Consider the following 13,236-nt stretch of genomic DNA (forward strand, 5'->3'; position numbering starts at 1 on the left):
AAGGAATTTCTCTATTATGCGGATATCTTCAGGATTTTTTTCAAAGATGCTAAACCGAGACCATCTAGATTTCCTCTCCCTTTGCAGTTTCGTGTGTCGACAGTCCCGAATCCACTTTAAGAAAACCGTCGTATGTACATGAGAATAGCACTTTCCGATACGCAAGTTCGAGGAGTGTAGTCGTAAAAGGACACGGATCAATAAGTAAAATAAGTGGAAAGTAGAAAAAAGAAAGGAGACGGGAAGGAAGCATATGAGGAAAATCGCGCTATGTTAAGTCGCAAAGAGGCGCAGCCATAAAGTTATACGCCATTGCGGTAGCGCTGTGACACGGGGAGGTCCATAAAATCTTTGGATTTCTATTTAGCCGCGACATCGATCGTGTCTTCGCGCGAAAAGAGAAGCTCCCTGGGATACCACGATGCAGCATTCGCGAGTATGACAAAAAAGTTCCCTCCCCCAGGGGAGAGGAGAAGAAAAGAGAAGAGGAAGGGTAGGGGAGGAGTTGCGGTTTCTTGAAGGCTTCCATCAGCATTCCTTCACACGCCAATGACGCTGTTTCGTATCACCAGCGAAATTTTGGTTCCAGAATCCTGTCGAGAAGCTAGAAAGAATCAGGGCGATAGAGATTTCCTTTTTCGTAATACACTCTCTTCTTTTATGAAAGCCGGTATTTGCTGTAAAGGATGGCTCTAGCAGGAAAACTGAATTAAAAGGAAAAAAGGTTTCCGTCGTATAAACATACAGCGATATAAGACAAGAAAATTCAAGATAAGAAAGGGGTTATTTGATTTTTTTAAGTAATTACACTGTCAGAGAGTCGAGATGAATAAACACATATTTATTCGTAAATATTATATAAACCGACTTACGAAGCGAAATAAACCGACGCACGAAGAGACAGTTGTGACTCGAATTGCATATTCGTATTATCGCTCGACGTGGTGCTTCAACGTGACGAGCAAAGCTAGTTGGAAGCGGAGAACGGGTTTGTCGTTAGATACGAGTATTAGTCTCGTAAATGAAGGCTCCCTTTTAGGAAGCAACGATCCTTGAGGACCCGAGGGTGCGTTGTTATTGAACCCAACTGTGTTGAATTAATAGATACGATGATTGCACATCGTACGAAACGCAGATGAAAGATTACATTTAGCTATTAAAGATGTGGTCGCTTAATTACCGCTCGAAAATAGAATCGTTGAATTCCATAATAGCTCCTTGCGATATATTATCGCGTTCTGTTCGTAATTCCATTTCCATTCCTGTACTTTCACAATGTACACGCTGTACAAACAGATTCGCAAATTGCGACGGATTAACGTAGGTGCATTACTATTGTGCATGCGGGCCGAGTACCAAGGATAAAGCTTGGATGTAAAACGGCAAGAGAGAGAATTTAAATTATGTCAGTTAATTTCTTTTTTCTCTTCCATATTTGCTAATAATTTTTCTTCTCGAAATAATATTGTGTTGAAGCGAAAGTAAAATTATTGTACATAAGAACGAAAATATAGAGAATTACATCTGAAGAAGAGATGAAATATCAGGAATAATGCTACTTACAAGTTTAGACTATTAATATAATTAAAATAACAATAATAATCGACATTGAAAAGTTATTAAATTTAAAATAACATAAAAAGCATGTACGTACGTTATTATAAATTATGTTCTATTGTTTTAATATTTATAAATAACATATCTAGCTTGACTTACGTACTCTTTATGTTTGTTTTCATAATAATGTTTTACATGTGTGAATATGTAACTTAACCATGAGAATGTAATTTTAGTAGATAAGTTTAATGATTTAATTATAACGGTAAACAGTACGTTTTTAGCGATCTTCTTGGCTGTCGAAACAATGTGTTGCGATTAAATTTTGGTTTAAAATTTTGTTCGGTTTGATTAAGTGATTTTTGACGAGAGACAAAGTGTCATAAAAAAATGTTAATATTTCAAATGCTGCTGATATATCAATTTTAAATATTGCATGAGAATTAACAAAAATTCCCAGAAATTTCTACTTATTTTTCTATTTATTTTATGCATGTACGTATATATAGATATTTTATATTATTAGACCCAGCATTTTACTTTTGTATTATCATTGTAGAATCCGTTCATTGAGCGCATCGAGTCGATTCGAGATTTTATTCTTAGCCTTTGCCAGGCAAACCTATCCTAATTCCCTTATGTACACAAACACACACAAATATACGCGTGCCAATACAGAGGCAGAGTCTGATTGGCCTGACAAGTCGTAAACTTGCTCAGTGAAACTCACCGATGAGGTACCATTCCCCGTTCATGATGAAATCGGATAAGTCACCACCCTCCTCTGAGTTGAGTACCAGATCGAGCTACCAAGGTCAAAGTTTGATTAAGACGGGCACGTATCTACACGATGGGGACATTCCGTTAGGTAACTCGAAGCCAAACGTGCGCATGCAGCTACGAATTCCGCTCGTGTCTACGTCTACGTCTACTACATGTCTACGAGATAGTGCATCCGCAAACCGATGTTACGTGATAAGGCGTGCAACCGGAGAATCCGCTCGGCCGTGGGACGGTGCGAAGAAGAGATGGTGATTTCTCTCTCGTGAAGCAGCGCGCCGTGCACGCCTGGAAAAACGCGTTTATGCGGCCGACAGGCGGAAAACTGGCTCTTTACCCTCGCTGAAAATTGCTTTTCGCGTGGTCAACAAGTCTTCGTATCCGGCCGAGTGTTCGCACAACTTGCTGCTGCCCGGCTCTGCCGCGAATGCACAGCAATCACATGGCCGTTCCTCGCGAAATTTGGAATCGTATCGCGTATTGTCGTGAACGTTTAATAAAGTAACGGTATATTTGTTATCACTTCTTCGAAGGAAATTAATAGACTTTAACTTTCGAAGAGCTATTATATATTTTATAAGATGCAGAATGTTCGAAGACTCGAAACATTTTTTCGACAGTTCGCCAAATTTCCTGACGAGTTTACAATGTAATCTGAGAGCTTTCTGCGAAAGGTAAAGTCAGTAATCTCCATTTTTATCCGTATACATTCTCAACGGTGAAACATTAGTTTCAAGAGCACTTTAGCTCGTATAGGTTTTGCGCTCAATTACTCCGCACAGACATTTTAATTCAAAATAAGAGCTGCGTCCAAAAGATTTTACAGCTTGTTACTTTTCTACGCGGATATCGCGCCGCAATCATATTAAAGTAATTATACGAAATCTCGGAACAAATGATTCCTGTCGCTTCCAGACTCTTACATCTATACGGAGAATCGGACGACGGAAAATAAAGATGACGATACCGGAGATACCGATGGAAAGATTTCCCAGTGTCTTTTAACTCCCGTACGGCTCGCCGGGTATCTGTTGCTCTTTGATCTGGAGCCAAATAGGATATGGTTTGGCTGGTTCCCGTGGGTCTTTGGGGTCTTCGAGGGCTCCGGAAAAGCCTTTTTCTGACGGATAGAATTACCTTGAGCGTCTCAATAACATTTAATCATTTACAGAAACGCATTGTCGGGGTAAATCGATGTAAATCATATAAACCGAATGGGACATAATTTTATGCGAATTTTATACTTGGATATTTTCGTGTACAGTAAGTAAACGCAAAACGCCTTTTCGTTCCAAGCTCCCTCGCGATACCGGCAAACGTTATTCCTCGAGGAGAAGATGTTATTATTCGTAAAGACGTTATTTTCCAATATTCTTGAGCACAATGACGGTAAAACGAACTCGATAATACTTCAATGGTTCTCGATGCACTTCGTATCTCTTCGAGAAGAGCGGTACGTCTTCCTTTCCTGCTTATATGCAAAGATCTGCGTCACGCTCGTGCTGAGAAAATTGTAAGAGGGTTTCCCAGGATGTGGCAATCACATTTGCGGTTCGATCGTCGGCTGTGTCGCCGTTTATTTTCTCCTTCCCAAAAAGATTACGTGTCTGGTCTGCCGTCGACTTGTCCAATCAAATCGATTCATTCGTCCTCCCTCCGCTATCGTCCTCTCTCTCTCTCTCTCTCTTTCCCGTCTAAGTTAATCCTTTCCTCGATTATCTACCGTAATAACGAGCGCGGGAGCCGCGCCAGTTATTCGGCAGATGCTTGTATCATGAAATTTCGTAGCGAAAATTACGATGGATATACCGTGGGCTCGTAAAGTTGGCCCCTCATAATTCATCGCGACACGTATATTTTGCCTCATAGCTTAGTTCGACCCTTATTCGCGGAACGGCTGCACGTGGTTTACTGCGCCAACGCGGATGCATCGGGAATGGACGTCTCGAGATGCAAATGCACGGGCTCGTGGCGCAACGCCACGGCCCCTTAACTAATTAAATTCAATCTTCATATATAACGCCTCTTATCCGACAGGCTTAATCAAGCTGATGACGTTAAGAAGCGGTCGGATCCCCGCAGGATTGGCGTTCTTGTACGTGCAATCGGGCGCCTCGTCTAATAATCATAGCCTCGGGTAATTACGTTCGGGAACGAGCCACTTTTTCGCAAATCGACCGCACAGATCCCACCTGTAAAATGTAATCGTAATCGGTATAATTGTGACCAGTTCGATTCCCCACGTACGGGGGGGACAAATGTACTTTACGTTCACGGCGCGGAGTGTTTCCACTGATTGAATAAACGTGCTGATTATCCCCGTGCAGATGCGTAATACCACTCATTACGAACCAGTCCAAATTATATCGGTTTCAATTCGCAACTGCAAATGGATGCATGCATGCAAACATTAATCTGTAATCAGTTAGAAATGACGTTAGTTTGACATAACATCGATGGCTTTCGATTTTGCAACGTAAACGATAATTAAATTAACGCCCCGTTTATCTTTGGAGGTGTATTGGATTGCAGGCTCGATCTCTAGCCGAGAGACCATTTCTAATTCGCGGAACTCTCCGAAATATCGCACTTGGCGGTCGTCGGCTTGGAGAATTTTTCAAGCGGGCAAGAGTTTACTCGCGCGCTTCTGAAGATCGCGATTTCGCGAAAGAGGGTTGAGCTCGATGCAGAGGTAGGGGAATCGTCACGGTCAAAGCGCAGTCGCGCTCGTGTTTCGGGACTACGTTTAAAGCCGATTCAAACGATGAGCGCAATCGACCATGCTTCTTATTACAACGGGTTTATTACACGAGTTCACATTCAGGCGTTTGCACATGTATACACGTACAGACGTATACGCGAACGCGTATGTTGCCTCTGTGATCGGGGATCGGAACTGCGAGCTCTGTAAATTCTTCGGCGAGTTCGATTTTTCGAATGTTTCGAATCGGGTGTAAAGGGGAAGCGGCGCGTCCTGTGTCGTGGAACATTATACAAGTGCGGAAATCATTTTCGCGCAGTGTACGGCATCGAAAATCCGAACTCGCCAAAAAATTACTCCAGCTTCAATCCCCGTTTTGTAGTTTTACTGATGCGCGAACACGTATACACGAACACGTGACATTTGATGAGGGAGGGGGGGGGGAGGGGAGGACATGGGGACGGGGGAGAAATCTGCGTGTGAGCGTTGGACACATCACCTACGCGCCGTCAAGAAAACATGCAAGCTACCGCCGCGCCACGACACGAAACGGGCATTAATTTCTGTACAAATATATATATACACACACATGACATGCGACACACACGCTGTACAGACATATCAATCAATAAAACGGTTGATGTTGATTCGTTGAGTGACGGAGGGCGAAATGGAATCGAACAAAGTTCGGGTGTACGACATACAGACGACATAAGTCTTCAAGTTTTGACACACAAATACAGATATACATAATTTATATGTCATATGGGAGGGCAAGTCGATATAAGTCGAGGGGAGACGGGATGGGGAACGAGGGGGGGGGGGAGAGACAACGTTTATATGCGGCAGAGTAATTGGTGGAAATGCGCTCGGACTGCATTTCGACAAGGGGGAGCGCAGTGCCAACCTGCAGCGACGGCGACGAGTAATCGTGAGGTCGAAAACGGCCTGTGTGTTTCGGCACCTATTCCCATCGGATCACAGCGCTCGTAAATTTCGCCGCAAAACGCGTGAGTTGGGGCCGCGCGTGCGTGCGAAAACGTGTATCGAGTGTCCCCGCGTTACGTCGTTGTCGAGAATCTCGCTGTTCGGCTCGATTGGATCGGATGTTTAATAGCCGTCGTTTTAATTGATTCCCGTTTGAGACCTTTAACGAGCCGCCTACAAATGTATTTCGAAATCCAGCCCCTAAAAAATCACCGTTACCCCCCATCGACGAGGGGGAAGATATTCGCGCGGCGTTTCTACGCAATGGAACCGAGAAAAAAAAGGGGGGGAAACAGAAAAGAAAAAGGACCTTCGTTGCACGCGATTGAATAGTTCCGGTCGATAAAGCCTTCGATTCCACGACGAGGCCGCGATTTTAACGAGAGCGAGGCTTCCGAGCGAGTGTGTTTTCCAACATTTCGAATTCATTCGGGGGAGGACCCCGAAGTGAACTCGCGCGAGAACGCGCAAACGAGCTCGGTATTGATCACCGAATCTCGGCCGATCGTTCCGCTCGTAAATACCGAATTCGCGATATCGTATTCCGCGGGCGCGCGCATCTATGCGTACGCACGTTTGCGCTCCCCGCGGTCGGACGGGAGAGAGTCGTTTCTGCGTGATATTGAACGAGGTAAGGGCCAACCGACGGCCCGTCGCGTCCGCGTCGTTCGGGGTCTCGTCCTCGTGTAGGCCGCCGTGATCGATACCTGACGCTCGCTGAAATATGTAACAAAAGCTTCACCCTTCTCATTTCATAACGGCAACAACAACTTTCGGCCGCGCCGATATCGAAAGGAGCGAAGACGAAACGTTATTTCCCGACGTAAAATTCGTAAATCGCGACATTTTCGGCACGCTATCCCGATTTTTTATTTTTCGGAACGAGAGATCCATGAAATATCTCGCCCGCGTGAAATAGTGCGCGACACGCATCATAAAGTTACAATGTCACACGTGCGCGTATGTCCGGCTGGAATATTTTCTTTTTCCACGTGAAATCGCGAGTTGAAATTAACAAGTTGAAATTAACGAGAGAAAAAAAAAACGCGAAGAAAGGAAAAGAGAATTCTCCACCGCTGCCGCCGCATGTTGCACCGCGAGAGAATACTGCATATCTTCAAGGAGTTGGGGGGGAAAGGGTTCTTTATCTATAATTCTTTATCTCGTCCGACACGCAAATGTGGGGAGTAGAGGGGAAGAGATCGCCCGCCTCGGCGCGTCTCCTGCTGTCTCGGCTCTTCAACGAGTCCTCGCTGATCGCGAGGGCGCGCCTTGTCGTCGAACCTGTGCGCTCCCCGTGGCAATCGATTTGCGGATAACGACGAGCGCATGTGATTTCGCGACTTTACGGCCAATCGATTGTCGGGGAGGGGGGGGGGGGGGACGAGACGCCGATGCCTCGAGAGCAACCGAGGCAGCGCGGACGAGCCGCGTGCGGGCGATCCCCTCGAGCAACTGGGATGTCCAACTTCTCGTCGAGTAACACTTAAGGGCTAATAAAAAAAAGAACGCAGCTTAATGTATTCATCGAGAGAGGTCGGCACATCTCTTTCTCTTCCTTTTTTTTTTCTTTCCTTTCGTTTCGGCACGTGGTCTTACATGAGTGCCCCAGCTCGCACGCACCGCACATTTCACGTAGGAGATTTATCATTACAGCTTGATCTGTAATTATTCGTGATCGAGTGCGCCGAGGGGCACGCAAGTAAGAGCGCATCCGAACAAACGCGTTCGCTTCGCGCCTATGAGTCGCCTATGATCATTCTCGTCTCCCTTAGATCAAAGTCTGCTGCCTGGCGGCAAGCGCCGTCATTGCGCCTACGTGAAATTTCATCGTTATCGTTCTCCCGTTTTGTGTTGGCTATATGTATCTCCCGTTGGCGCTGCAAGTGGAAATTTGCACACAAAATTGAGTGTAATGTAATTTTATTCTTTTTTTTTTAATATATTGCGAGATTGTCGTAATGAATGTCCCATTGTCTTCAGATCAAAACACATTTCAACGTACAATATATTTACGTTATATGCAGGCACACACAAATATTTTCATTTTGACATGTACGTCGCATATGTGCCCGATGAAAAAATTGATGATGAAAATCTGCCTCGCGCAAAGTTATCGTTTAACCCGAGTTGAAAATGTACGTACGATCGATTCTTGGCGTTGCCACTCGCTGCCAATGATAGACAAATCGAAGCTGATCGGCGCGGCGCCGATCAATAGCAGCTGCTCAAAACAAATGTCCGCAACTCGTATCCTGTTGATTTACTAACCCGTGGATTTCAATTCGAGGGCGATCGAGGGAAACGTATTTCGCTGGTAGTCAAATGGGCCGATTGCGGCCGTCTGTCTTGTCTCGACTGAGAAATAAATTCCGATAGCGCGTGGAGGGAGAAGGAGAAGGGGGTGGGGGGGTGGGGGTGGGGAATCTCGAGGGTCGGCCGCTCGAGGATGCGATAGTGACGGATCGACGACTGTAAGGATACGCGATAGGAATGAAAGCGAGGTTGCGGGGAAACGCGAGACGCGCCGCGGTGGTAAGAAGGAATCGAGCAGCTGCTTCAGGGAGAAGTGTCGTTGCACACCGCGGCGCGGCAGGAACACACGTGCAACAGGTGAAAGGCAGGTATCGAGCACCTCGTTTATTTCCCGACGTCTAGCCTCGCCCGGGCGAGAAAAATTTTATTGTCGCTACCCTACCTACCCCGCAAAACAGCGCGTCGCGCGCCACGACGCGATTAGAAATTTACAATAAAACGACACCCCCTGCGCCAGGCGATTCGGAAAATGGAATTTTTCGGAATTCCTGCGGTCGTATCTTGATTTTTCGTCCGGCTCTTGCCAAGTCGACCGACCACGATCGTCACAGGTATTACCGGGGCGTACGTTTCATTATATATGCTTATGCAGGCGAGGGAGAAGATTATCATTATCATTAGCACGCGGAGAACACGCCGATCCCGTAGCAAACTTTCGCGATTCCTATCGGAACACCGTCCAATTAGGAATAATTTCTCTGTGGTGTAGGGACGACGACACTTTGAAATCTCTTGCTTTAAGTGAGATTTTGCGACGATTTTCCTTCTCGCGGCGAAGCCTTTGAGTGCACTTGCGCATTTGAATTCCCTCCGTCTTGCACTTTGAATAGGGCCGCATCTGAAATTTCCTTTATCCTTTGAATTTTTGAGAACGAGCTGGCGGGATGACGAGCGACTAAATTGCCGTGGAAAGATCGTTTGTTGGGGCGTATTTCACGCGGAGTTGAATGCGGGTTGATGCGAAAGGGGAACGGCGGGCGAGTGAAAATCTGCGCGATTGTTGTCGCAGTCTATCATTCGCGAATGCAAGTGGCATGAGAAACGTGCGCCTTGTGTCGCCTGGCAACAAGAAACCGTCATGTGGCACAACCACCGTGCATACGTGTACGTGTACCATAAACCGCAAGCCGCCGATCAGCATACGCGCGAATATTTATTGACGTGTTATGCGCTTAGTGAAGATTAGACACGCGCGAGTTCGTAATTTGCGAGGCGCGTGTAAATCCGGTTGGCTCTAGTTCATCAAATGGCAGGCGTGCTGCTCTTCCGCCTTTTCTTTTCCCCCATAAAACGCGAAATAGAGGCTCGTCGGCGAAAGTTACGGTTTTAATTTTACAGTTTAACGTTGCGCACACGATCAATTTAAGCGTGGATTTAATTCATCGGTCTTCACATAATTAATGAACGTCAATCTGCATGTTATTTACACGCGATTCGAATTAATGCAAAATTATTGCGGTAACTACGATATCGTTCTTCTGATGCACAATACTATGAAAACGAATATGGGAAAACGAATATTTGTGTATTTTGGTTCAGGGCTCTTTCGTGCTCAGCTCATCCAGCTTGGCCGACGTAATTAAAACGCAATTAGCATGTTTTAATAAAAATTATGGACGAGCAAAATTAGATATTTTTTAACGATTTATTTGTATTTCCACTTACAAGACCCCGAGAATGTGTGTTTGGTAATAGGAACGCTCGTCATTAGACTAATTAATTAGCCGTGTTAAGGAGATCGATCCCTTTTGAGGGATCGTCTCGGATTAAGATAACGATAACGATAAGATAAGATGAGAACACGCTGATATGCGCGAAGCGAACGCCAACTTAGCCTAAGCTTTGTTCAACGAGTACTCATCCTTTGGATTCTCCGTAACAATTTTTCTTCGCTACACAGCATTCTTCCACTTTTTCATTAATCGCTCAATTCGATTCGATCCGTATTTCTCCACGAGTTATATTATTAACGATAGTGTTGTCATAGTAAGTGTTATGCGTGTTGTCTCCATGTTAAGGACAAAAATATATGTTCTTTGAAATTAACTTTCTCTCGCACGAAATTTTTCCTTCAATAAAATTCGTTATTTCGGCAATGAGTTAACAACAAATCCTTTCTCTCGCAACAAGTTCTTTAGAAAAACGTCCTATAAACTGAACTCGAAGAAGATTGCAATTTTTTCCATTAAGAACTGTGGAAAGTATTACCAGCAGAATGTAATTTCTGTTGACTATCTATCTATCTATCTATCTATCGAGCTGAAGTTTGGTCGACTATCGGCAGACTATCGGATGTGTTATTCGCAGGTGTGAACTTCGAGTCAATATTCAATTAATCCTACCATATTCTCTTGCCCTCCGTAATTCTCATTGGTTGCGCGTGTATGTGTGAGCGCTCGCATGTACGCGACATATCTTGATCCGCCCAGTCGGCGGTTCATTGATTTGTATTATATGAACGGCCCATCTGCCGTGAAACAGACTAAGGCTAAACCGAGTTTACGATTAACAATCCGCGATGAACGCTGGCGAACGCAGTTTAACGTCGGTTTTACAATCTCTATTCCACCTTTCACATTGTTACGGAAATTTACGGCTAGTTTATCGACGGTATCTTGTAACAGTTGTAAACTGCGAGTTGTTACTGCGAAAAAATATTGCTGAAAGGTAGCACAGTTCACGAGTTTATTTTACAAATAATTCCTTAGAAAAAAATCTGACGTCGAATTGAATACGTTAGTGGAAGTATGAAAAACCTCCCGGTAAAAGTTTTCAGTTAAGTATGCTGGTAACACTTGTCACGTAATTACAAAACTGTAATTACAAAACTTCGGCAACTATTTACAGAATCATGTTGACATACAAATTCATTCTGCTATATTGGTCAAATGTTGTCGGACAGGCGAAAGAAAATGTTCGGCAACACGTGTTATGCGTTATTGCGAATTGTCAGTTAAGAAAAAGACCAACGGATCGAAGCGTCTCAGGGGTGGTTGGCACGAGGATCGATCGAGAATTAGCTCTCGTGGGTGTCGGATCGAAGCGCGCGTGCGACTACGGAGAATCTCAAGAATGGGGACTCGCCTGTCGCTGGCACGGAGACGTCACTCAGCTATCGACTCCACGGCAAGGTAGAAAGTTCAGTCAGGACTTACTAGTGGATTGGTAGATCGGCAGATTGCAAATAATTTGATACTTGGGCAGTAGCCAAAAACGCGCATGTTTGCGTCGGCGGATTGCCGAGAAGGAATTGCTCGGGAAAGATGAGAAATAAAAAATCCGAAGACTGAAGAAAAGTCGTGTCACAGAGAAAGAGAGAGAGAGAGAGAGAGAAAGAGAGGGGGGAGAGGGAAGAGGGGAGATAGCAGGGAAAAAAGGAAAAGAAACGGAAAAGGGTCAGGAAGAGTCCTCGCAAATTGTTCATAAACGAAATGGTCGGAAACGTTGGCGATGACGAAGCGACCGGAAAATTGCATGGAAAGGGAGCGTCGTCGTCAGTCCCGCTAAATGAACGCAAGCGAGACATCTCTCTCTCTCTCTCTCTCTCTCTCTCTCTCTCATTCTCTCTCGCCTCGGATAAATCGACTCGAGAGGAAAGTGATCCTTGGCTGCTGCTGGCGCGATTACGTAAAGTGGTGCGTAGTCGCGGATTACGCGCGAGCACTTTCGTAATCCGCTATCGACACGAGTAAGAGGGGCATTAATTTCTCCTCCTTTGATCGTTTTTCGATCGGCGTAATTCTTTGAACGGTATCGTGCAGCCTTCGCGTTATAGATTTTGGTAATTGCCATCATTTCAAGTAACATCGCGAAATTAAGCAAGCTGTGATTAAAAAGCTCCTAGATACGTACTCGTATTTCTTTTTTAATTAATAGACGTAAGAATTATATTAAGCAATCTGTGTTAGCCATCATTTAATTAAGCGTTGAATCAATTAACGTTTTTCTTCGACCGTTTTAGTGTGCAGAAGGCGTGGCTTAATGGTGGCATTTCACACATTATTCGACTGCATATTGATAATTTGAGAAAACCACGTTACATTTTTTCGAGTTAGTGATACAGATCGATATGTGATCAGACACATTTGAGCTCTATCCTCGCATTAAAAAAGTTATAAGAAGCAATACTTCTACGTGAAAATTCAGCATATAACAATTTAAATATCTCGAAATACTTATAAATGTAATACTTATAAAGATAAATAAAATGTTTTCTTTTTAATGGTTCAACGCTTGAGAAAATCTAAATTAAACGCTCGAAAGATTGTCTATCATCTCTCGATATACTCGCAACATTCTTCAATAACGCTGGCCAACAAGCTACTGAATACTCGAGTACTATCCAGCTTTGATTCGAACTAATTCCGAAGCAGCGAAATACACAACGCGAAGTGCACAACAGGCTCACCTTCCTCTAGCTACGAATTATCGTGACAAGATATGCACGCGTCATGCGCAGCAAAGAGATCGTCGTTACATGCACGAGAAATTATCGAAGCGGTAGGAGAGGTGGGAAATAAAAAGATAGTTCGAGAGATATTGAATAAATATGAAGCGTTTACATACAAACATGCGTCTTTAATTGTCGTCGAAATAAAAAGAAAATGAAAAGACGAAAAATGGAAGGGAAACTCAAACTCGGAAAGTCGAGAAGGATTCGGAAAAAAGTGTCGGGAGGATGACGATGTGAAGGAGGAAATCGCCGAAGGAAAATCAGTGCGGAGTCGATAGTAGAACGGCGTGGACATGTGCTCCATGCAAAATTGTTTCCAGCTCAGACATAATCACGTGGTCCCTGCTTTGACTGGTCGATGTATATGTGTGTGAAGCATGTATAAGTATAGTTTGAGTCAGTTGTGTATTTGCGGTCGTCCTAACACCTCTCTATGTCTGCA

General features: G+C 44.4%; 1 protein-coding gene across 3 annotated transcripts in view; it reads right to left on the reverse strand.

Annotated features, from left to right (window-relative positions):
• Window positions 1-13,236, reverse strand: part of LOC105835220 (neuronal acetylcholine receptor subunit alpha-7) — a 236,248-nt gene that overhangs the window by 93,401 nt on the left and 129,611 nt on the right. For all 3 annotated transcript variants that reach the window (XM_036285954.1, XM_036285955.1, XM_036285953.1), the window contains exon 7: window positions 2,288-2,363. In XM_036285954.1, coding sequence (XP_036141847.1) covers window positions 2,288-2,363 — 76 coding nt within the window. The remainder of the gene's footprint in view (window positions 1-2,287; window positions 2,364-13,236) is intronic.

The sequence above is a fragment of the Monomorium pharaonis genome, chromosome 4 (genome assembly GCF_013373865.1).
Source record: "Monomorium pharaonis isolate MP-MQ-018 chromosome 4, ASM1337386v2, whole genome shotgun sequence".
NCBI lineage: Eukaryota > Metazoa > Arthropoda > Insecta > Hymenoptera > Formicidae > Monomorium > Monomorium pharaonis.